This window comes from Pezoporus occidentalis, unplaced genomic scaffold (genome assembly GCF_034315485.1).
Source record: "Pezoporus occidentalis ecotype Australia unplaced genomic scaffold, CSIRO_AGI_Poc_V1 ctg20, whole genome shotgun sequence".
Taxonomy (NCBI): domain Eukaryota; kingdom Metazoa; phylum Chordata; class Aves; order Psittaciformes; family Psittacidae; genus Pezoporus; species Pezoporus occidentalis.
The window spans coordinates 8,186,233-8,212,657 of NW_026913856.1; the positions used below are offsets into that span (position 1 = coordinate 8,186,233).

The following is a 26,425-nucleotide window of genomic DNA, read 5'->3' on the forward strand; positions in this document are numbered from 1 at the left end:
TGCTTTGAACAGCGTTTGCTCACAGATCCAGAGCCACAGCTCGCTGGGTGTAGGGAAAGCTTGGGAATCGCTGTTAGCTCATCAAACACGCACACTGCTTTAAGGTACTTGAGACTTCCGAAGTTGAACTTACCCAAAAACCAGACTTTGCCACTTAAAACCGTTACCTAAAAGTACACGTAAGCCACTTAAGAAACATCAGCCTTAACTTCACACAAAGGAAACGATCCCAAAGAGAGCTCTGAAGAAAGGAATGAAAGTTTGCTGGACACAGGTTCAGTCTGACAGTCCTTTTGTGATGGTTTCGACACTGATGAACGTTAGACAAGATGCTGTGCCCAGCCCTGGGCATTAAACCAAAATGGAAGTGGTACAGAAATTAGTATTCCTTACTTTTTTGCTGTTGATTTTTGCTATTTTGAGAGGGTTTGTGACACCTGCATGTGTGTTAAAGTAACAGTTTTCTTCAATACAATTCAGTTTGAAAGTATTGTTTAAAAACAAAAGTGAAAAATCCCCACTAAAACAAAATAAAGGTTTGGCTTTCAGCACATGTTCCAGGCCACTGGAGAGACCCCCCAAAGCTGTAAAGAGTAAACATCACCACTGAAAACTGCGCGTTTCCTCAGCGTAACACAGTACGACAGATTGTTCCTCCCATTGTCTCAAGCTCATTAAGGCAAAGTAAATTGCATTGTCAGTTTTCATCACTTTAGTGTTGTAGGTCTGAAGGTCGGTGGTTAGAACTCAGGGAACCTCCTCCAGCGCGGGCAGAGCGATGGAAGCATCTCCACAGCGCGTGCGGTACCGTGGGACGTGTGAGCTGGGATGAGGATGCACAAATCTTTCTGCTTCATTGCATAGGAAGTAAAAATTCATCCATTTTGCTTTAAAACCAAACATTATGCGATTTTAGATTTGGGTTTCCATGAAGCCACATCCACTTCGAGCCACACATCACTACCTGGACCGAGACTGGTTCCGGGCCATCTCACGCTGCTGTGCCTCTCTGGCAATGCTCCTTTATCCTGCTCTGACGAGGCTGACAACTGCCCCCTGAGCACACAGGGCTGAAGGATGGCCCAGAACATTCCTTTGCTATGATCCAGAAAGGTCTCAGCTGTCAAGCTCCTGCATCACCCCCTCATATGGACATTTCACCTCCAATACAACTTCCCTCGCTTCCAAGCAAAACTGGCTGCACCACTACATGTACCCTTCATCCTGGTGTGGTTTAAGTTGGTGTAAGAAATACCTCCAAGTGTAAACAAGGCTTTGGACTTTCAAGATGTCTTCCCAATTACAGTAAGGAAATAGCTCTACGATACAGAAGACCCACCTAATGCTGTCAGATTCCCTGGTGAGCCATGAGGATCAGTATCTTCTTTCAAGCAGGCAGGACCAAACTTTCAAATGAGCAGTTCAGGATTTGTTTGGCTTCCTCTCGAGTCCTAATTTAGATTTGTCACCCACAAATGATGTACGCTAAGTAGTTAATACCAAAGCTAGTCATCTACAATCTATTGCAACGAAGGAGGCTGACGAGAAACCCGCCAGAGTCTTGATAATAATGAAGTTTACTACCTTTTACATGTTTGACTTCTACCACTTCTGAATCCTGTAGCAAAAGCCTCTGGGTAGGAGTCAAAGGGGTATTTTTTTATATGAAGTAAAGCAAAAGCTTACAAACTCTGCTGACAGAGTTCTTTTTTTTTTTTTTCTTTTTTTTTTTTGCATTTTTCTTTTAGGATGGTTTAAAACTCATTTACAAAAGCAGAATAATAAGGTTTCTGTGAAAGAGACCTATATACAGTAACAGGACTTAAAGGTTTTGTGTATTACAGGAATATATCCTTGAAGCCTTTTTGACTCTGGAGTCTCTGGGACTTGGACCCTTGGAAACTAAAGTCTATTCCACCGCTGGGAACCCAGCACTACCTAGCAATAAGTGAGACAGTGAAGCACAAGTTTGTTTCCAGAAGGAACCGAAACCGCCGTGTTTGTGTTCTTTTGTTAGGGAAAAAGGAGACACTTACTTCAGACTTTTATTGTGTGGTTAAGTCACGTATCGCCTGCTGGTGCCAGCTGTTAACAGCTGGAACTTCTTTGCCTCTTGCACTGGTCTCAGTGACACTGCTGGAAGTGCAGAAAGCTCGAAGGGTTTTACATTCTTCTGTAGTGCAATCCTCAATAATCCCAGAGATTAGTGCCTGATCACTTTTGAAAAAAAGTAGACATTTTACCCAGCCCAGGGGTGCCAAAGTCCTTCCAAACGGCTGCTCCCACCTCCAGCCTCCAGCTTCCACCTCAGAATGAAGCTGCCCTGGAGCTCGATGCTTCCCCCCTTTGGAAGTCCACGTATGGCAACGTGGCTCAAGCAAAAAGAAAGTACCTTGGATGTTGTACTCGCATCAGGGCAGCTCCACCATCCATCGATCCTATGACATGGGGAGTCAGAAGTTCCAGCAACAAGATCCAAGCTTGAATTTGGCAATCAAAAATGGGTTCGATGCACCCCTAAGCTAGATTTTCTACCTAGTCTAATAAAGTAAAGCACCTTTGGATTAAAAAATACATTAAGCTTAACAGCAACTGGACGTCTCAATTTGTAGTTCAATCTCCTTGTATCTCCATGGCTTACAGTATTTTCTTGCCAGATGATAAAATATCAGTCTGTGGAGTCAAGACTTTCAGAGGGAGGGGCGTACTTCAGCCTAAACGTACCTGGAGAAGGGGAAACAGAAGAATTAGACAACATCAACTCCCTCATGTCCATTACATCCCTGCACTTCCTAAACCAAACTGCTTCTTACTGGGCACATAACACAGTGTTACGTGTGTAATTACAGCACCATGCTAAGGTGCTGAAGCTGCAGGAGAGGCTGACAAACGTGTGTCTGCAGTCGATGGAGGTGAACATCCAAGCTTGGTTTTATGTAGTCGAAGTCAAGTCACTCGCTTAGATGCACTTTTAGGGCTGGCAAAAATTCATTTCGGGTGATTTGAATGGAAATTTAATTAATGAAATGAAATTCATCTTAGAAAGGCACTGGGCTGTGTTTCTGAAGTTCTCTGAATTAGGACTGATGAGGCAGTGTTGCTTCTTCCCCACTGGCCACAATCAGTATGTTATCCACAGAAACAGCACTAGTTACGTACGTTTTAGCAGTGCTGTCAAGTTCTGCCTCAAAACCAAGTCACTTGTTAATATATAGTGTTCAAATACTTGGCTGCACCATATAAAACCAATTAAGAGACACCCACTACGGACAACACACTGTGTAAAATGAACCCCTCAGTGCAGTTCCCTCCAGTCCAAAGTTCACGTTTCATTTTTGAAGCCTACACCACATGCAAATTATCCCAACACAGTGTGTCAATCCAGATGTAAGAGAAAAACGGGACTAGAAAGTGCTCTCAGTAAATGTAATGTTCTCTCTTAGTTGTTTCCCACCTGGAATTAAGGATTTCAGCTCTCTCCTGGGGAAGCCAGGTCTGTAACTGTGTAAGCAACATGCCCTACAAAATAATTACAGCAGCAAACACGGGACCTTCAGAAGCATCTGAACAGTAACTCACCATTTGGGTTACTATTTCAGGAAGGGAAAGGGGGAACAGAGCTGTTCGGTTTGTAAACATCCAGGGGAAGTTGCCCATTAGAACCAAAGATGACCTGGATGACAAGGTGTAAAGCAGCAGACCCTATGGGCCCTATGTACTTGCATTGGGCCTGCACAAAAGAACTTGCAAATACAGCTAAAACCCCACCAGCTTCCAAGAACAAGATCTCTTTAAGCGAGTCAGAAGTTAAAGATAGGGCACTGCCATCAGCCTCCCTCCAGCCCTCAGGGCATGCAGCCATTCCCCTTGGCTAAGCACAGCACTCTGCATCAGTCCCTCCTCCTGCTTTTACCTTGTCGATTGAAATCCATCGGAGGCTGTTTGCAGTCCTGAGCTCTGTGACCACTGGCCCCGCAGTTGTAACAGGAGAGATTCCCGTTTTTTTTGTGACTCGAACCATTGCTGTTTCCCATCATCCCCTGTGCCTGGTACACCCCTGCTGTCCCTGCCATAAAGTTCTGCATTGGTGGTACCGCAAACGTCGACTGCCCGGCCATCACGGAGTCCGGTGCTATGCCGCTGTTGTAAGCGGTGTGGACCACGGGGAAGGTCGTGCTGCTGTTGTACTGCTGCGTGTTGATGTAGCCGTTACCACACAAAGGGTTGAAGGGCAGAAACGGGAAAGTAAACATCGACGGGCCTGAAAATGGGTGCTGGAAATAGTTGGCGTAGCTGACGGTCATACCGCCGGTGCCGCAGTTCCCACTGCACCCGCAGGAGCTGCACACCATGCACCCGGGCGGCTGCGGCTGCTGCTGCTGGTGGTGATGGTGGTGGTGGTTCTGGTTTGGTACCGGGATGCTCCCTGCGGATCCGCTGCTGCTGCTGCTGCTGCTGCTACTGCTGCTGCTGCTGCTGCTGTAGAAGTTGTTGTCGGCAACAGAGGAGAGCGTGGGGCTGGAGCTGGGTGCGGGGCAGCTGGGCAGGTTGGCCATGGTCGCGTAGGATGTGGATGGGTGGCTGCTGGAGGAGGCTGCGTTGGTGTTTGCACAGAAACTGCCTTGCATTGGCGCCACTGGCACGCTGCTCATTGCAGAAAAGGCAACTTTGGTGTTGGCTGTGTACAGAGCAGTCCGGGGATTTATTATTGCAGGGGACACCGTTATTTGCATATTACTGGAGCAGGAAGTCTGTCCGGCAATGGCAGAATCAGTAGGAAGAGATGAAGACACCAGGAGTTTGATGGGTGGACGAGCCACGTGGAAGACCGTGCTGGATGTTACAGTGGCAGCAGTACTCGTTTCTACTATTAATCCCGGCTGCTGAGCTGTTTTTATCACTCTGTCCAGAGTTGAAGCATGTACAACTTTGGTTCGAGGACCAAAGTTAATAGTAGAAGTGGGTGAGCTGTTCTCAGCAGCACCTGACAGCACTTGCAAGGGCTGGTGGGGAGAAGATGCAGACATTACATCCACCACTGTATTTCCAAAGCTCTTTTCCATTTTAATGCTGCCCCTAGATCCAGGAGAAACTTTATTTCTCTCTTCTAAAGATAAAAGAGAATGCATAGACGATGAAAGGAGCTTCATGTCTGCATTGCCACGCTCTGATTTATGGACCGAGTTTAGCATCCGAATGGGGGTGATGTGAGTAGAGGCCGCTGACATCATTTGCATGGGCAGAGCGTGGTGGCTGGACGGACTGGAGCCTGCGTCATTTTGCACTGGCAAGACTTGAGCCGTGGGTCTGGCAGAGCTGGAAGCAAAATGATTCAGTAACATCACTGGCTTCTCCTTTTCAGAACCATCTAAGTGAATCTCCAAACCTAGGGACAGAAACATCCGTAAGTACAACAGCTTCACGAGACAAAGCTGGGCAACACAGGCACCCTCTCTGCTTGGTTCTGCTTACGTCTGTCATTCTCCTCAGCGCTGTCTGAGCTCTCTTCCCTTGCCTGGATCCCCATGGGGCTAGAAGAAGAGCTGGAATACTCAGATGAGCTGCCCTCACGGGGCAATGGGTGAGCTGGCTGATCCACATCCACTCGCAGCTCTGCAAATAAAGGGTGTACAAGCCATCAGGTAGTGCAGATGCGAGCGGTGACACCTACGTGGCGGGACTTAATTACAGATGTTTCATGACACCATCTAACATACAGTGATGCTCAAGGTTTACAGACACACATCAGCTAAGGAGCAGGAGCCTGGAGCTGTAACAACTGCTGACCAGTGCAGCCAGCCATTCACATGGAACCCGCAAGGAGGAAACCACTTTTTACTGCACTACACATACACAGGAATCATAGAATTCCAGAGTGGTTTGTGTTGGAAGGGACCTTAAAGCTCCTCCAGTTCCAACTCCTGCCACGGGCAGGGACCCCTTCCACTAGAGCAGCTTGCTCCAAGCCCCTGTGTCCAACCTGGCCTTGAACACTGCCAGGGATGGAGCAGCCACTGCTTCTCCGGGCACCCTGTGCCAGCGCCTCAGCACCCTCACAATAAGGAATGAGACTTTTTGATTGCTCCCCATTAAGCCAATGACATTTTGGAAGATAAAGCTTATGACGGGTTGTAGTAAAAGCACTGTAAGAATGAGCTTGCTCTCGTGCAAGGTCACATTCAGCCCCCAGAGCAGAGCAGTGTCCTTTGCTCCTCTTTCTTACCTGCAGCATGGTTGCCACGAATACTCTGGATTGGCCCTACATGTGTAGTAGGGGGAACCCTTGCCACACCACTGCTGGTAACTGAAGAAGGTGTTGAGGGGTTTAGGCACCGTTTCTCCGACTTTTCTCTATGGGGTGATGGAGAAACATATGAGGAAACAGAAAATGGCTAATGCACAATGACAGATAAATCAATTTCTGAATGAAACCGAAGCAGACAGAGCCCACTAAATAATCCACTAAATGCTATGCTAATGTCAACTGCAAACATTTGGAAATCACATCAATTGTGACCACAGCTTCTTGCCAGCAGTTACATTTGGACTGTGCAATGTCTGGTTACAAAACTAATGCTCTTATTTGTACAGGGTAAAATATCACCCAACAGTGACTAAATCCTACCACACATGATATAAGCACATCCCAAGCATAGCCATGCACACCAAAACCAAAGAGAAGACAAATGCAGCTCCAAGTTTTCATTTTGTAAACACAATCTGGAAAAAACTAAGACTGATGAAAAGTGCTGTCAAGGAGCTTTGACAAATGGGCCTGGATTTGGATTTTTAATTACTTTTAAAGTCACTGCAGAAGCTTCAGAATAAACATTTCCCTCTAAGAGGAGATGCAAGAAAAAGACAGTCTGTTACATCAGTTTCCCCAAAGGGCTATTAATACTGCACAGAGCACTGGAAATATTATGTCTGGCAATACTGAGATCATGAAGGTGCGACCTTCATGAGAGGAGGTGACAACAGGTATTTATTATATGACTTTGTTGTTGTATCCTTTTAAAACAGAGTTCACAAACTCTTTCCATTCGGTTATGCCTACCACAACCATGGACAGGCGACAGTGAACCAGTAAGTAATAGATATTATCTGCTAAGAGCTTTTCACAGTAACCAACACATCTTCAGAGGATGGGAGATAAGCATTACCCACATTGACAGCTGGGAATCCTGGCAGGTATATGCTCTAGAAAGCAAAGGCCATCATAAAACTTGCGTTAAATATGGCCTTAAAAAGACAGTTTCCCCCCACACACACTTACTTCTCCAACTCTAGCTGGGTCTTGAGCTTCTTCTTTGCTCCCATGGTGAGGGATTCAAACTTATTCAGATCTTCCTCAGTAAGACTCAGAAACTTGTAAAGAAAAACAATGTGTGCTTAGTTTTACAGCCTGGTATGTTCTTATTTACATTGTTAATCAAGATCAACTCTGGAAGGCAACTTTAAAGCCATTTTTTAACACGTTAATTCAAAGAAACTCTCTGCTCTAGTTTTTGGTTATAGAATCAGTGTAGGCAGAAAGTGTGGGAAACCAGCGCAAAAGGAAGAACATCTGCAGATTAAATTTAATTAGGTATGTACTTATACTAACTACTCACAATAAACACGGAGAAATTTGTGTATATATTAAAATAGAATTTTGTGTTATAAATGGGTTTAAGGATCTGATTCTCTGGAAAAAAACCCACTCTAGTCTTCCTAGTTGTGTCGTTTAACACAGAAATCAATATGCAGTCAACTCATCAGTTTAATTAGAAAATATACTCCAAAATTAAATCTTATAACAAAATATAGACATAGAATATGAAACTGTAATATATACATTTATAATGTAATGAAAATCAAAGCCAGCAAAGTATGCATAATAGCACATGCTTATTTAAAACACACTAGAATATACACGGTTTTGCTACTTTATTAGAGAACAAAACACTATAGATTTCCCTCACATAATGAAGAAAATCGAATCAGAAGACTCTGGTAACAGATTAGGATTAAATCTGTCCAATATTCTACAGCCAGCATAAAGCCACTCCAATCTAGACCTGGACCTAAGCACTTGCTCCACTGGAGGGCGTTCAAGGCTAAAAAACAGAAAGATTACGGGAATTTTATAGATGGAGCTGGGTAAATGCTGCAAACGTATTCCATTTAGACAAAACCCAGCACACAGAAGTGTAATTTGTGACTCTTATTGTGCAAATATACAAGTGATTGCTTTCCCACAAGAATTTCAGCAGAAAACAAAAACCTCACGTTCCATTACAGGTATACGCACACTGATGTTCATTTCAGAAGTCTCTGAGTCTATTCTCTAAAATCAGGATAACCAAATAGTTTTTGGAGAAAAATCCACCAAGAAGCAGAAATAATAATAAGAAAAGCCCCTACAAATTTTAGTTATGTGCTGCGCATCGAAGGGATGAACAAGGAGCCAAAGCAGAGCTCCTGAGGCTGCATGCAAGATGGATCTTCAAGCATTCAGTGAAGCATGCTGAAGCAGGAGGCAGCTGTGGAACAGCTCAGGCCCGGACACAACACAGAGCCAAACAGAAAGGTTCTCATCAAAATATTACTGCTTCAAGAGAGCAAAACATTCACAACATTTGCCAGTAACTTCTGCAATTCTCAATGCAGACGTTTGCAGCCCCTCTCTCTGCACTAGAGAACACGAGTATGATTTAAAAGCTACCTCCCTTCTCTTAATCCACTGCCCTACCTTCTCCATCGTGAGCTGTTTGAAGACAGGATAGTATTTGTGCAACCGCAGTTTCCTGAGCCAGTCTAAGATCCCGTTTTGCTCCTGTGTCTGAGGAGTCTGTGGACTGGAAGACATTAACATGGGTGAAGAAGAGGCGTCCATCTGGGTGCGATAGGCCAGCGATGAGCCGGTACCTCCTGCATGGGAACAGTGGGGTAGTGCAACGGGAGCAGCAGCTGAGTGTTGAACGTGATTCTGAGAAGACTGAATGCCAGCCACTCCACATATAGGTCTGCAAAGGAGTAATACAGTTCAGTTTAGCACATTGAATCTGTCTCACCCATAGCTCAAGCTACTGTGGCCATACAAATCTACCACTTCCAGGATTTCTAGTAAATTCTGAACTATTGGATCCAACTTGGAGATTTGTATCTCTGCTGTTCAATACCACAATAAGAACAGTGCAGCTTAGGGCAAATAGTGTTATCTTTAAGTTAAGCAGAGGTTTCTTTCTATAATCACAGCCAACATACAGTCTACTACCTCTGTGATTTAAAAGAAATTTAGAGAGAATGACCATAGTTTACCGTAATTTTTGGCATTATTAAAAAGAAGCCCAAATATAATCCTGTGGAAATTTTTACATGTGTAAGTGGGAAAATAACCCCCAATATTGGCTCCTTGGAAGATCCTGTTTTTGTAGAAGAAAATGAAAATTGCCTCTTCAGAGAATGAGTTCTAAGTTTATTAAATCCTAACAAAAGGCAAGACAATTTCTTTCCTCCCAAGGCTGATTTCTCCCTCCCCTGGAAGAGGTCTCCTCTTCTCTCTGAAATGAAAACCCCTGCTGTACAAGGAAACATTCAAACATGCTGTAGAGAGAAAAGAACCCTTTCAGAGATGCTCTACTCTCCCTCTGACCACAAAGACCTGCACTAGGGATGACACACCTACGATTCAGTTTCAAAACAATTCCTTCTAAGTATGTAATTGAGACCATTACGACTTCTGCAGTAAGCAGTGGATCACAAAGGAATCATCAATCACCACAGCTCAGCATTGAAGTGTTGATGCCAACTAGGAGCTACAGCTGTAAACCTTTAGAGAAAGGCTGCTCAGAGCAGGTTTTACTGCCAGCCAGCAGGATCACAGCAATCCTCTGATCTTATCTCCCATGTAACGCTGGTCAAGAGGTTTCCTCAAATTCTTCCCTGAACATACAAATTTCCTAGGGCAAGACAGCCATTGCTGATTTCATAACTTCCAAGGACAGATAGTTCCTGATACGATGGGGTTTTGCAACTAACCAGAACAAACGTAAACATAATAAATGTTTCACCTTCCAGATGTTCCCAGAGTGGTTCCTACTTTATAAAGGGAGGGATTGCCAGGATCTAGAAACAGGGAACAGAAGTTACAAGTGGTGTCTGTTTATGAAATTCGCATCTGTACAAAAAATTTCGGTTTTAAGCTTTATTTAAACTTACTTGAGCTCTGAAGTTGCTGTGAAGGAGATGAAGCGCTGAAGAACTTTCTAACGTGGTCATTTTTCACCACATGGGAAGGTAATGGTGCCAAATACCTGCATGTTCATCAAAAGCAAACAACCCCCCCCCCCCATTCTGTTATGTTTGTTTGATTTGGAGCTGCCTATAAAGTCAAAATTACAGACTGTAAATAACGTTTTGAAACTGAATTGGAAATTTTAAAACTGGAACATAGAAGACCTTTCAAATTAATAACACCACGCAATACTGAATCAAAGTATGGATGTTCTTACACTGAATACTACTTAAACACGTTATCATTGTGTTGCTTTCACTCTCCTGAGTGTTTCGGTAAAGATGCTTAATTTAGGAACACTGAATGTGTGTAAAGCAGAAAATGTTCAAATATAAACTTGAAAATTTCCCTTCAAATTCACAAATCTGAAGACCACAAAATATAGATGTATCTGTTATTTCATTCTCTCCTCTTGGAGATAAACAGCAGATGCAGAGTCTGGCAGTGTAGGGAAAAAGGCTGTAAAACTTATGTCACATTTGCTTTGGGATTGCCGTGCCTCTTTTGAGGGAAAATCTCCTAAAACTCTGTAATGCATAAAAAGTGTGTTCCATCAACATGTATAAACTTCTCATGGTCATTCAAAAACTGTTGCCAGATCTACAGATGTCAAAACCATACAGAAAATGGTTTTAAAGAGACCATTTTGACTGTATCTTTACCATTTTAAGTGTCTTTTGAGTAAAAAATAACTCAACTGTACACATGCACACAAATATGCTTTCCACCTTGAAAAATCACAGTTAAAATTCTGAACATTTCACCCATGCAGCATTTAACAGAACAGCTTCTTTCTCTGCTCCAGAGATGCAACCACTGCTTTGTGAACACAGACTGCTGCTCCATTAACCTAGATTTGCAGACTGTTGCAGGCTGAACAGCAGCAGCATGCATTCTTCCTTACCCTCCCTAAGTCCTGTCAATAGCCTGTGATCCTTAAAGCACAGAAGGGACTATGTGAAACGTTAATGCTGTTTGCCATTAAAAATAATCTAGGCATGTACCTGCTGGCTCTGACTGTGGAAAACCAATATCCAGGGTGGCTCTGCCAGTCTGGATTTAGGGAAAATAGGTGCTTAGCAGAAGCTCTAACAGAAGTTAATTAGTATTTTAAAATGCCATTCAATACTTTGCACAGATAAAGACAGTAGTAGCTGACAATAATTTAAGTCCTTCGAATTCTCCTAGCAAAACTATTGTGGTATCCAGAAAGAGAGATCTGATGTGACCTGCCACAGATTGTAGTTTAGATTAGATAATGGCCCGGTGATTTGTGATAACGTGAGGAGGTACTTTAAAAACGTCTTGGCTGCTAATGGCTTCCACAAGTTTAATGTCTATTATATCTACATACATATATATATATACACATACCTACCTTTTAAAAATTAAAATAAATACCATGACAACCTAGAACAACTGAGACAATACAAAAACCCTCTAAAGGGGTAAGGGTAAAAAAGAAAATGCCCTCAACCCATCCCTCAATATGGAAGGATGACTACTGAGGCAGTTGTATTTTTCCTGAGTTTCCTGGCTATTTTCTGAGCCCAAACCAAGCTTCTGCAAAGCCCATGATCCTCTATTTGTTTTGAATAAGGAACTAGGAAATGTCAATTCTCCAAGAAGCTTAATACTGAATATTATTACCATCTGTATTTCTGAAGAAAAAATTCCTAGAAAATTCTTCCATGCTGGAATTAGTAGAACATCAAGAAATAACGCTCAGGATGAGCCTCTAATTTCTTGAAAGTAATTTGGAATAGGAACATATTATTTCTATTTCCTGTTTTTTTTTCTTCCAGTTGGTGAAAAAAGCCAGTGTTAAGGAAAAAACCCCACAACAACAGAAATCTCAGCATACCTAAGGTCCGATTCCAGGTCCATGTGGTTCCGTTCTAGGTAAAATGAATCTGGACCAGCTAGGCAAGGAATGAATTTCTCCAAGTTTTCTTCTGGATACAGCTGAGACAGCTAAATGTGGAGGATATTACAAATAATGAGTGAAAAGAAGACTTGTTACTCATAGGAGATTCAATGCACAGCAATTTATAAGTCAAACATTTTATGAAATTCAATCTGTACTATCTCAGCATATCTGAAAAATGTCATTTGACAAAGCTACACAGAGGGATAAAACATCTTCCTGTGCTCAAAGTGTTTTTGATATCGCCTTTACCTTTGAGATAAAATCAGTCACTTCAGAGGAAGATTTGGTTACCAACGTCACTGAAGAATCAGACCACAGGACCTTAGGAAGTAAAAAGTATTCAGTTTAGTAACTAATGGTCAGGGACTTAAGTTTGGTTCCAAAAGATCAATTATGGTCATCAAATGTCACCCCCAGACTTCAAGAGAGTTTGTAATGTGTGAGAGTAATAAGGAAAATCTCTCTTTTGTGCACAAGTAACTATTACTCAGTCCTCCCTCTCTGCCTGGTTCTTGCTGTTATACTTAACAGCTATTCTGAATGCTTAAAAAAGCACTTCATAGTTTACACAGCCATTGCAAGCTGCAGACGTCCAGTATTAAGCAACAGACTACTAAGTAATGGAAATTTTTTTCTCTCATTACTGTTAAAGAAAACAGCTGGTTTGTAGAATCTGATGTTCAATATGAACAACTCGCCACAGCACAACAGTGCCTATTTATAATTAATCAACTCCATATGCCATGCAAAGTTGAAGATGGCAGCAAATCACCACACTGCAAAGAAAGGCAAAGCCTTAGAAAGGAAACCTGCAGCTCCTGCTCTAGCTACACTCTTTAGACACCATCTTGTATATGCCCTAGAAGAAGGAAAGGGTTCAGTATCTCTTCCTGTATGCATTAAAGTCATTACATTCTTAGATACAGAGGCTTTTATTGCGCGGTAGATGATTAGTTTAACTGAGCCAAAGCCAGGATTTCTTGGCACAAAGGACATCAGCATGAGACCAGCCAACGATAAATGCCTTCAGACTTCAGGTATCTGCTCACGGCATCTGGGAAGCATACGGATCTTCATCAGTTCTATAGGGGAGGAAGCTGGATTTACGTGTTAAGAACCAGGCGACCATCTTCTCACATGACACTAGTTTCAATGACAACTGAAAACATGCACAAAGTTTTTCCAGCCACCAGAATGCTGCCAAAAAGACTGGTGAGAGGAGAGTATTTCAAAATACATTACATAATGGAGGAATTTCCTCTCTGAAGAGCTATTACACAAAAAAAAATAAGGAAAAAGAAAAGAAAAGACGAGAACTTAAGCAGTTTCTGTTTTTACAAAGCCTGTGGGGGTTTTTTGTTGGGTTCTTCTTAATGTTCATGATAAGTGAATACTTTTTTTAGAATTCATGAGAAGTTTCAGAAAAATCTAGAACTTTCTCTTTCTTTCTAGTTTTGTAACAACCCAGTATTTGTTATGACTTCCATTTCGCCAACTGGTTATAATTTTCAATACTTATAAAACAAAAATATGAATCATAAACACAGAGAACAATAACATTACAAAGCGATGCTGAAAACACTAAACTACTCTATTGACCTTCTATTCCCAAGCTGCTAAACAAAACATTTAATAGTTGGGTTTCTAACCGAGCAAACAGCAATTTATTAGCTCAACTAAATTACATACTATTCCTTCAGCTATAAGCTGTCAAGTGAAATACTGGTGAAAGTAATTTCTGGTATTCACAGAAAAATTCATAACAGAAAAAGATGTTTCACAAAACACTAATATGTAACTGCATGTTTCATAGCAATTTTTAAAATCTCTTGAAAAACTCCTTTCTAATACTGATGTTTGGAACAATCATGGGATTTGGAAAACGCAGAACAATATCAAGTCACGCAGAGGTTAATGCTGTCAACATCACAAGCAGATGCTGAACTGATCTTGGGTGGTAGTTTTAAAGAGTAACTTTTCCTTTTTGATAAAACTGCAGAGAATTGAAATTCTGCTGTTTTCTTTCGAGTTCTCCTTTTCTCACCAACTGTTTGGCTCTGCCGCCTCATTAAGCAAACCAAAGACATTTTCTGGGCTTTGCAAGTCTGAATTTTGGAATACATCACTCCAACTAGATGGAAGAAAAGCAGTTTGCCATTCTTGCTCGCCAGCACCCAGAATCCAGTCTCTGCTATTAACACGAGGCTTCACACAATGAAGTCATCCCTCCACAGAAACTGTGAGCAATGACCAGACCTCCAAAAGCTGCGTGAATAGGAGGGGAAGCCGCTTCTCCCAGCAGCCTGTGGCTAACCACCCTCATTCCAAAGGAACTATTCTCACTTCCAGTTTGAATTAGTCTGGCTTCAATTTTCAGACCTCGGTTCCTGTTATGCCTTTTTCTGCTAGATTAACACTGCCTTTACAGTGCAACATTTTCTTCCCTTTGAAAACACTTTTATAGGATACCGAAAATCATCTTTCAGTCAAGTTCTTTAAGTCTCTCACTACATGGCATTTTCCTCAAGCTTTGAATAACTTCCAGGGCTATTTTCTGTCCTTCTCATCACTCCTTTTATAATCAGTAATGCCTGAAGGACACACCACAGTCTCACACTTCCCTCAGTGCTGAATGCAAAGATAAATGACCGTCCTACCTCTTTTCCAGTATGTGCAGCAGTGCCCACAGAGTCTAAACTCTCATCTGTCCAGATTAAAACTTAAATTCTTTCTAGCTTCTGCATTCAGCCCAAGGGTAACTGTTCTGTAAGCGTGGCATGATATTTCCCCCTAAATATATACTTAGCCATAACTTGCTGCATTAGAGTGAATGTATCTATTTTGCCTGTGTCCCACTTACCAGACAATCTCTGCATCACCCACATATGTTCATAACCAGCCATTTATGACTACTTCCAAATCACTGATTAAAAAAAATAAGACTACCATTTGTCTCAAAGAAGCTCCACTAGAGCAATTTCTGGGATCTAGCACTGAGGTTTGAGAATTTCTTTAACTTCTCCTTAAGTATTATTATCCTCCTTTCTTTCATAGTAGAAAACCAACCTTACCTCAAAGGAATATTCAACATTTCTTTCATTCTTCTTGTGTGCCAGTCCCTTTAATTCCACTTTTTCAACACTCACTATGAAAAAACAAAGAGATAAGAAGAATGAAGCAGATATTCAGAAACGCATGTAAAAGTGATGACTCTCTGATACTGCCACAACTTGCTCTGAGAGCACCTCATACTTGTAGCAGTGCTTTGGGTGCACAGCTCAGGTAGGGAGGTTGATACCACTGCTGTATGATGCTTTCAACTCCAGCCTTAACTAATACCCAACAACACACCGAATGCAAAGTTCCTCATGGCCTTATCATACCATTCATCTATATAGTAAGTGTGCTACACAAACTGCATGTACTTATCCTAATAACATCAAGTAGCAAACACCATCCCTCTGAGGGAAATCTGGTGCACAGAAAATGAAGACAAAAAAAGCCTCCATGTTTTCAGAGGCTGATTTTGCAGGCAGTTTAGTGTGGGTTTATTGCTGCGTTGACATCATGACAACTCCTCGACCGCAGTTTCATGGAAAATTTCAGCCTCAATTACTGCAATTGGAGTAAGTTGTAAGTAAAAACAGGATCTTACTGTGGAAAGGGTTGAGTAACAGCACAGGTCACTGCTTCCATCTCTACATGTGGTACACAGCCATCAAAGACACGGTCTTAAGCATTAGATATTTGATACACTGAATTCCTGGAGCCTCTCATTTCCCTGCACCACAGATAGAAATTCCACCATGCTAAACTTTATGAAGATTATTTCACTGACTTTCTATTTGTCTTGCAAATTTCTCCTTGTCTTTTGACTGCACACATGGGGATACCGACACAGGGAATTTTCCTTACAAAAACCTAATGTACATCAGCTTAACTATTCAAAAGCAATTATACTAAAACAAAGACACCGGAATTTTACCTCCAAGTGAGGTGCCTGAAGGGATGCATGCTGTGTATACAGTGTCTCACTTAGTGCTTCTCACAAAACCCAGAGATCTACCATTTTGTTTCTGGTGAATCACCATTTACAACACGTTTACCTATTCTCAAGGCTATTTATACACTATATTACCTGTAAGACTCAAACCCATGTTTATCACATGTAACTTCCTCATAACATAACTGCATGACAGAAGAGCTGCAATGCAAAAATCCATAGAGACTGCATTACAACAGGCAAACTGTGTCATCAGCCTCACGTCTCCCTGCTCCCCACAGCGAGCTTGATTTTTTCCTCTATCTCGAAACAATCACGACCTGAAGTCTTTATTGTGGCCATTTAAAAACTCCTTGTGTGTCCTGTTCATTTAAAAATGTTCCAGCCCAGTTCCTGTCTCTTTTAAAGACCTCCTCTTCCAGTCTCATTTATTTGCACTTGAAATTTTTGGAACAGGCAAGTTTTAAATAGATCTACAGATGTTGATGCCTGTCTTTAAAATACAGAATTCACATTCCTTTTATGATCCTCTCAACCGCTCCTTCTCCATGTAATTCCCAATTACAGTAACATAAATCCATGAGCTCACGAATAATGTCAGTTCATTATTCTCTACTTCCTCCTGCATATTATGCTTTTTGTAGAGATTTGCTCATCTTCAAATTTTCAGTGGGTTCCTCACCTGCTTCCTAAATGATTTTATAGTACTACTGAGCTGGTACGTTGTGTGCTGAGCGCCACAGGAATCAATGTGCATGCCAGGTATTGAGGAGCTATCTAGACAGTATGAGTGGCATTAACATTTTACCATGCACATGGTACAGAGGTTTTCTTGCTATTTTAAGGAAAATCTATCTTGGTACACTTAAGAGATTTCAGGCCACCCCTAATTGTGATCACAGTTGAAATACACTGAGTATTGGTTGGAACTGTATGTGCTTCAAAATTATAATTAGAAAGAACTCATGAAGTGGATATTGATAAGGGGTATCACCATGCAGCTGGTGAAACAGCTGAAGGATGAGCAAAGAACTAGCAGAAAGCCTACCGTCAACTGCTGCAGCATCTCTTCTTGGAGTGGGATAAAGAAAGCCAGAAAGGCATTGCAAGTCAAAGCCTAACAAAGACATAGTAAGTGTTCCTCAGCACTTGTCATTCATAGCAAACCCAGTGCCACTTTACTGAACGCGTTCTTATCATTGGCATTTCTACAGTATTCAAACCCCATTTCTTTACCTATCCTCCTACAGTAATTCAGGCAAAATAGGATTACCTATCAATGCAAAATCTAGCTATTGCTTTTTTACTATGTGGGTTAATAACAGACCTTAAATCACCTCATGGATTTTGTTGTGCTGACAGTTCCATGACCTTCTCATGCTAAAGTTCTGGTCTGAACTTGCCCAGTTAGTATAATCTGCTGAAGTGAATTCATCCTCTGGAAAATGATTGCAATTAGCAAAGTGGACCATTGCATAGTTATTTCTGCACCTTGTAGCAATTCTAAACCTAATCTTGTAAGATTAGGTCTGTCCTAGAGCATGAAATATAGTTCATTGTGCTGCAGCAATATGCTTCTAGGGACAACTGGCTAAATAATTACTAATTATAGGAAGTGCTCCAGTAATTTTCTCCTAATTATCTAATACCATGAAAAATATAATCTATCTAAAAAATTACTCGAGTTCCTGTTTAATTTGTCCAGTTGTATGTTTCTGTTACATGGCCTCTCAGATAATCTTTGTATTATTTATGTTGCAGTTGGTTTTATTAAAATAAGCCTCATAAACCTACTGTGAAGCTCAACTTTATTCAGAGCAATCAATTATACAATATTCAGGAAGAATAAGGTGCCATCTACCAAGCAGAAATGAGTGGATATTAAATTTGCTAACTAATAATAGAGTGAAAAATTATGTATTTTCTTTAAACTGCATTTACTATCAAAAGCATGAGAAAATGCTCAAAAAGCTGACTCCACCCAGTATCACTATAAATGATTCCATAACCAGAAAACCTTTGTATGGAATGAAGGACACACGAATGCTGTTTGTCTCTTCAGGATGCTGAATTCAACAACAAAAAAAAATAATCAAGCTTCCCAATCGAAGGGATAAAAAGAGTAAAGTTACCATTTCTAATACAGGAGATAGCCTGAGATCGCATATCTGCACTTCCTTACATCTGAGCTTAGAGTCTGGAACTAATCAATGGGAGCTCATCCCCAAGTAGTCCAGCTACGCTCTCCATGTTAGGCTTTGTTGCGTGCATGGGGCAGGAACCACATGGAGCAGATTGGCAGGACATCAGTGACAACATATCTCAGAGACATACCTTTTGCTCCCCTCTCCCAGCACTTCCCTGTAAACTGATCCAAGAAAAGTGCCTGCACATTAGTGTACATGCCTGCCTCGCTGCTAGGCTAAGCTGCATTGGCAGAGGGGCACAGAAGACTTTCATTGTGGAGATTTATCCACAATTACCTAGGGAATTAAGGCAGGGAAGTGAAAGTGTTGGACAAGATCACAAATGACATATGAAGGGGGTAGAGAAATACAAAGAATGATGAGGCCTTTGGGTTACAAGTGCTTTCCAACACCATTCAGAAAAGGGCAGAGCGCTGCAACCTGTCCACACACATACATATTGCTCATCCTATGCACCAATGCATAGTTAGTAGGAACCAGATTTTTCACTAGCTGAGCCTCTGTTGTTTGCTGAAGTCTACCTTGAAGGGGCAGCAGACGGCACAAAACCATCTTCATTCACTCACATATTTTCTGTAATCAAATTTCCCAAGTTGTTTTCTTTATTATTTTTTTAATATTACTTTATTTGCTGCTTTCTTTCACACACAAAAGAGAAGCCTTCTTCACGTAGTTTTCAACTGTACATAGAACTGTATTAAGTATGGAAGCTTGCATTCGAAATACAGTACAGAGGCAGAAATCACACCCGTTAGAGGTGCTTCCCCCCAGTCCAAAAATGTCAAGGTAAGAGAGTTAGTGGGCTTGAAGACATTTTATTCAGTTCTGTTTTCTTATTCATGTCTGGGATTTTTACCCATTTGACTGGTACTAGTGCATTTGTCATCAATCAGTTGAGGTTTTCCATGAAGGCACAGACAACTCCTCCCCTCTTCCTCAGGACCACATATTCAACCCTCTGGCTTTCATGATACCAGCCCCTATCAGCCTCTCCCTGGTGAAAGAGCACAATCTTGGACTTCCTCCTCCCAAAATGGCAGCAGCTATATAAAGTCAAACACTTCAGGATTAGCCACTCCTGGCAGGCCAGGGTAAAACATGCACTGGATATAGGCAACATTAGAAGAGACATCATCTGTGGAAGCCACCTTAATACCCCATTGTTGGCTGGGGTTTTTGTAACTCCCTTTTTTCAGCTTCTGTATCAAGCCCCTATTAACCAGTAAAAGGACTGGAAAATTAATGTCTCAATCTACACCGAGATATTTTTTTCTATTCCCCCTGAAAAAGTAAAAAAAAAAAAAAAAGAGTTAATCACACACATGCTGATTGAAGGCTACACTTTTTTCATAACATCCAATATTTCAGCCTTAGCACAAGCACTCTAGAATTAAATCAAAGATCTGTTCCATCTTTCACTATTTTTATTATGCCTATCAGTACAATTTATACCAGTATGTGTTTGCTTTGATTTCATTAACAGCTTTACAACAGCACCTTTTTTCTAAGCCATTTTCTTTACTGAAAGAAAACACATTAGAGTCTAGAGCTTCATCTGTACAACACTAGATGAAAACCACAGAGCAGGAGCACATCACAAGAGCTGAGCAACTGAACAACACTGAAACTACCAGGAAGAATTTACCCCATCATCTGAAAGAGTAATTATACTCCATATCTAGCTCATTATTTTCCTTTTTATTAAAACCTGCATGTAGGTTTAGCTTTTATGGCATGTAGCATGGAAATACTGTTCTCCAGCATTCATGTAGTAAAATTTGAGTGTAAAGAACTAGGTTGGACCTGTATAGATCGAGACAATGGTACAAGACACAAAAGTAATAATAAATCAGCATTTATGTAAAGCAGGAAAAAAAATCTTAACTAAAACCCTTTAGTTTGTGTTATACGGGAGGCCAAGCACATACTCACAATTGACGCTTCTAAAGATTTATTAATTTTCATTCATGAAGTTTTGCCTTCATGGAAACAGGCATTCAAACACAAATACAGCCATTGAATTTTTGCTGAAAAGGTCTACTTAACAAAAGGGAACTAATAAAATACTTTCCATATCCTTATTTACAGGGAAGTGGTAACCAAAAATGCAAAGCCAAGGCTTTCATATGCCAACTCCTCTTGTTTTGCTAAAAGCAGTACTTCAAAAGGAGCATTACTCAATTACTGTTGTACATTAGACATCAGAAGGTAATCCCAAATGACTGCCCAAAACTGGAAACAAAACCCCACAAAGTCTCCCCACTGACCTCTCAAACCCACCAGTATTTACATTCCCATACATACAGACAAAGGAAGAGGAGAAAAAAAAACAAACAACAAAAACCAGTTTATTTCTAATTTCAAATTTATTTTTGGCTACAAGCACATGAAAGTAAAGTTGTTGGCAATTGCTTTTGTTTAACAACTATCAACTGAATTGAACTAAAGCAGAGAAACTGCTCCTAAGAATGAGCTAAAGATGTTTGGGCTTTTTTATCTGCCTTTTTTCAGAAAGACTCCTGCTTTCACATTTCTTATATTTTAGAAGCTTTTTATTTAGGCTACAAGGGAGAATGGAAAAAACCTAAGATCCACTCTCCTTACTAGCAAACACATTGAACCTCATCTGCCACAAACACACAAGACTAAGTTTTCTCATCAACTAAATACATTTTATTTCCTACCCTGCTACTTCTGATAAATTATCTATTAACCAGAATACTGGAAGCCTAAAAAAACCTTGCAGATCAAACACTAGGTTTTCAAAGCACATATGGAAATGGTTGACCAAAGTCTATAACATGAGCAGATAAGAGAGAACAGAGATCTACACAACGCTGGTATTAATCAGCAACTTTCAGAACCTGATGTTAATGATAACATCCCAGGATGTCAAATAAGGTCAGCCTCATGTTTATTCACTAAAAACCCCTGTAATAAGTCAGAGATTTAATACTAATTACAAGAATGAACTTGTAATAGTTTAGTCATTAAAGCCAAGAAAGAGCTTGCACTGTTGATCTGTCCCCAAGACTCCTTTAGAGGAAGATTTCACTGGAAGCATGTCCCCAGAGCCTCACTTCAAACTTTGACCTAACAGGTTCTGAATCACTCAATGTTAAGAGGACACTGAAAACATTCAGCTTGAACTCTGTTCAATTCAACAACCAGCAAAAGCACACCCCGGATTGTTTCATGACTCATTAACTCACAAACTAGTCCTTTTAAGAGATACCAATCTGCATCAAAACACTGATGGGCCAGAGTCCAAATAATGGAATGACAAAACAGGCTCTTTTCTATTAAATAGTTTGTACTTACAGAAACTGTGCTTCTGGGGAGGGAAAGAACATGAAAAAACAGGAAACACAAAACATTCTTATAATGTAAGTGCATCAAAAAATTAAAAAGCATGACACAAATTTAACTTAAATGATAAGTGTAAATCACTCAGTTATGAGCTTGTCTATCCACAGCTATACTAGAGGGAAAAAAGCTTCCACTGAAGAGCATCAAGAACCATCTTTAGACTATTTCCTTAAAAGTAAGGGAAAGCGGGTAGGGATGTGTTTCTTTTTGAAAATGACTTATTTTAGTACCTAGAAAAAGTCAAACCTAGGAAAGGATGAAGAGATTTCTCTACAGTTCACTACATTGAGTTGTCATGTAATAATGACCTTTCATTACAACATTAGCGAAGAGAAATGACATCTCATTCTCAGAACTCTCCAGACACAGCAGGGTAATTTATTAAGATATTAACCTATTTTTATATAATACAGTGGTTATGGATTGAGAAAATGTGTGAAGAGGCATAACTGGGACACTGAAGTGATCCCAAAACCTTGGTATGAAAGCACAGTGAGATCTTTGCTTATTCTCCCTTATCAGGTATCTTCAAAATCCTCCATGAAGCCCGACACATCCAGGAAATTATGGACTGTGTTCCAGGGATGAGACTGGTGCATGTACAATAGCTCTGAAACTTAGTTGTGACCATTGCAACACAAAAATCATTGAAATGTTCTTGAAATACCACATTTATCTAGACTCCAAACAGAGCAAATTCTTTAAACCAAGTATCCTGTAGAAACTAATTTTGCTAACACAAACTCAGGAGACAGGACTAATTACCATCACAGCTTTCATTTATGAAAACAAAGGAGGGAAAATTTAGCAGAGGACAAAAAGGGGCCTCTGCTTCTTGCCTGAAGCTGGTCAAGCAGTGTGTCATAGCACATGACACAAGACCTACCGGCCAGCAGTTATTTAGCATGTTGTATCACTTGCTGCTCCTTACATTTCCACTTTCTGGCTTTTACTTCTCTTAATCCTAAGGGTTTGTGGTTCCTTAAGAGTCTGTGCTAAGTTGAACACCTTCTCTTACTAAGAGAGATGGTTTTATGAAGAAAAAGGGAGAAAACAAAACTCACGTTTAAGGTATGTTAACTTGTTAAAACCCAGTTCAGCCTTGTAACGGGGTCCACCACCCTGTCTTCTGCTGGTATCTCTTAAAACTGAAAGTAGAAGAGCAGACAGCAGATTTTCTATGGTGTCTGCTTAAAAAGGAAACTACAGCTAGGGAAAAACTCGTAACCAGTTTTAGTAGTTAGCAAGAAAGTCTTCTGGCTGGTTGTTGCCACACAGGAAGGCAATGGAAATTAAAGCTTCGTGAACATCATGAAAAAAATTCTGTTAGCAGCAACATCAGCAGAAGAAATGCTCTTAAAACTGTCATTTTCTTTGTCAGAAATAAGGATTCTTCCAATTTATAGGACAGGATCACAAACAACACATACTTGTAACGTGACTTTTAAGTGACAAATTAATTTTTCTTTAATTTAAAAGCAAGACTTAAGATTATGAACTGCAATATTCCACAGGAAATAATTACACTGCTTTTACAGAAAATCAAAGACATCGGTTTGCTTTTGGCAGCATACAGGAAGCAGTAATACACTGACATTGTATCACTCACTCCCAATCAAGCTGGTAGTTTTCATGTTCCTGCTATTTCCTGTTTGGCTTGTTTAACTTTCCAACTAAGTGACCTTCTTATGTTTCTAAAAAAAAAGAAAAAAAGACAGATATTACAAAAAAAAGTCTGTATATCTTAGGTTTTAAGATTTAATTGAATTCATACATTGTTTTGAGTCTGTTGAACGACACTGTCAGCACTTCAGCCAACCACAAAAGCCGATCAACGTAAAGAATGGTTTCGCAACTTCACTGGATTCAAAAAGCTTAAATAAACAGAAAACTGTCTGTGCTGAAGGCTGGAGAAGACTCCCATCTGGAAAGGAAAATGTAAACCCCAGAAGAATCAGTCAGCTGCTTTCAAGAACCAAGCTACAGCATCAAAAACCAGCATGAAGGCTTTTCTTACCCACTACTTCAAGCCAAGAGCACTAACATTCACATCGCTGCTGAGCTGCCTGCCACTGCCACTGAAGAGAACTGCCTTACAAGTTGCCTTGTTTTCTTTTCTAAGGCCAGAAAAAGCTTTTGCAGAATAAATTACCCAGAAGGGGCTGCTGTATTGGACATATTTGCGTAACAGCTCCACTGCCTTACTAAATCTGAGCACCAGCACATGTTACTGAGCAGGTGCTGTGCCTTGAAACATATACTTACCAAGGATATGCTGTTGAAATATATATAATAACGCTCTGGGCTAAAGGAGAGCTATGATATAGAGCCAGGAGAGTCTGCAAGAGTTTTGACATTAGCTAGGGACAGCTGAGCAAAAGGTAAACCATCATTTCTTAATTTAAGTAGCTCTAATCAAGCAAAGATGGATCTCTTTGTACCGTCACAGAACATATCCTGAAAGAAATGCTTAACTATGTTTTTTAATACCATGGAAACACTTTGGCATTTTCAAGCATCATTTTAGGTGAATACTTGCAACACTGAAAGCTTCAAGATATCCTACAACAAATTCAGACTAGTTGCAGTGTTTGGGAATAATAAGCATGTGCTCAAATTTTACTGCTTGGTGGTTGGGGGACTGCTGCATTTTTAAAGGACTTCAGAATTTAACTGATAAAATATACTTACTGCCTAATTCCCCAAGCTGGCTAATTCTATATGTATCAGCAGCTAATTAACTATTTTCATACAACTGTGAAAAGCATGTGTTAAGTTATGAATGCAGCTGTGTACTTAATTTGCTTGGAGATCCAGCCCAGTGCCTGGCTCATCTTTCTTCTCCAATTAACTAGATTTCTCTTTCCAAAATTCTCCTGTAAAAGTGACCATAAGCCCAAAGGCTCAGCGTGAAGGCAGCACCAGTAATCACTGACATACATTCTTGTATAGGCAATTAAAATAAGCAGGCTGCCCATATCTAATTACACAGCCCATGGCAGTAAAAATATCTCTGCAATCAAGAGCGATGTTCAAGTTAGTATATAAATACTTTTACTTACTGGGTAAGTAACAGGCTGTATATTTAGTCTAGTTTTATCTGATCAAGTAATTATTTTAATTGCTGTTCTTAGATCCCCTTTTAAAGAAAATATTGGCTTTATTTCTTATTTTTAAGGGAAGGTTAGCTCATCCTACAGAAGCCTTATGCTCCCCTAGAAAGGATTTCCTCTAATTCACTGGAACACCCACAAACCCAAGGCAAGCCAGATGATTAGTTCTAATACGAATGCTGTATTCACTGACAAAACTAAAACTGCAATCTCAATTTTCCGTGGAGAACACTCTTGGTAATGTAGGCCCTTTCCCTAATAACAGATTTTGTGCTAAAGTGTACGAAACACGAGGCTTCACTAAATCTAAACATCACCAAAGGAAACAACCCCAATTCAGCCAAAGCCTCTGAAGTTTCTATGTCTGCGTGGAACAAACACCCTGAGTTTAGAAAGGGCATATAAACCTGAAAGGGAACCAGAGGAAGAAAACGTGACACATTCAGGTAGTCTCCACAGCAGGGAATCCAATGGCATTTGCTTTGAAGTTTACATCAGTGTCCGAAATACAGCCTGACAAATGGAGTGTCACACCAACACAGCTGACCCACCACTGAAGCAATGCAAGATGCCACCTTTGGGTGCAGCTTGAACTAACAACAAACCATCTTTTTCGGAAGGATGTGGGAAATGGGAACAGAGTTAAGGCTGCCTACTATCCATTAGTTTTCCTTCATCACACAAGATTTCATTCATTTAAGCCTTCTAGGTCCCACTCCGATAATTATAATCCACTGTTACTCTTTATTAACAAGACCCAGTCCCCACTGCATAAAAACAATTACAGTTGTAATCACAGTTGCATCACATGAGGATTTGCCCAGCAACACTTTAAGCTTCTAGGTCACCAAGTCAGGACCTGATTATTACTTGTATACATGTATTACTGATCAAATCTTGTCTGGTGTCCAGAATGCAGGAACAATGATTTATATGAACGTAGAAAAGGGAGCAAGAATACATGTTAGTTTTATATATATATATATATATATATATATGATATAAACATATGTTCATAGATTTTTTTTCTACAGCACAAATACCACTTGTGGGCTGCAGTATGTAACCATATATCAGCATAGCTGGACCCCTGTCAGTGAGATTACAGCACAGCAGCTGCTCAGCCAGCATGCCCTGCCTTGAAGGGCAATCTGGTGATAAAACACCAGAGCTCTGAGATCAGATGCTGCCTGCTCCAACCTTGGCAGAAGAAACCCTTCAGCTACCTAAAGGAGTTAAGAGAGTTTCCAACTCCAAATCAAACATACAGCAGCCATGTGCATTTCAAACTCAAAGGCACATGAATACACACTGCTAGTCTTATTTGAAAGACAGATACTCCAGAACAGCACAGTTTAATGCTCATGTAAATAAGCATGTGCTGTTTTCTGCACGTTAGAGAACAGCACCAGCATCTTGAAGCTCGTGACTTAAGGTCGTAGCAGCAGGGACAAAGTAATTTTATAGCTTTTTTTCCACCCCCCCTAAAGAATTACGACATGAAAACCTTGTTAACGATGAGAA

General features: G+C 40.6%; 1 protein-coding gene across 1 annotated transcript in view; it reads right to left on the minus strand.

The window, feature by feature from the left end:
- Nucleotides 1-1,703: 1,703 nt before the first annotated feature.
- ZCCHC14 (zinc finger CCHC-type containing 14) overlaps nt 1,704-26,425 on the minus strand; it is a 51,244-nt gene continuing 26,522 nt past the window's right edge. Inside the window, exons 3-13 of the mRNA XM_062618376.1 lie at nt 15,281-15,354; nt 12,459-12,530; nt 12,144-12,253; nt 10,204-10,298; nt 10,056-10,110; nt 8,735-9,008; nt 7,277-7,368; nt 6,224-6,351; nt 5,473-5,613; nt 3,914-5,386; nt 1,704-2,724 (exon numbers count right to left, since the gene is read on the minus strand). Coding sequence (XP_062474360.1) covers nt 2,669-2,724; nt 3,914-5,386; nt 5,473-5,613; nt 6,224-6,351; nt 7,277-7,368; nt 8,735-9,008; nt 10,056-10,110; nt 10,204-10,298; nt 12,144-12,253; nt 12,459-12,530; nt 15,281-15,354 — 2,570 coding nt within the window. The 3' untranslated portion in view covers nt 1,704-2,668. The remainder of the gene's footprint in view (nt 2,725-3,913; nt 5,387-5,472; nt 5,614-6,223; nt 6,352-7,276; nt 7,369-8,734; nt 9,009-10,055; nt 10,111-10,203; nt 10,299-12,143; nt 12,254-12,458; nt 12,531-15,280; nt 15,355-26,425) is intronic.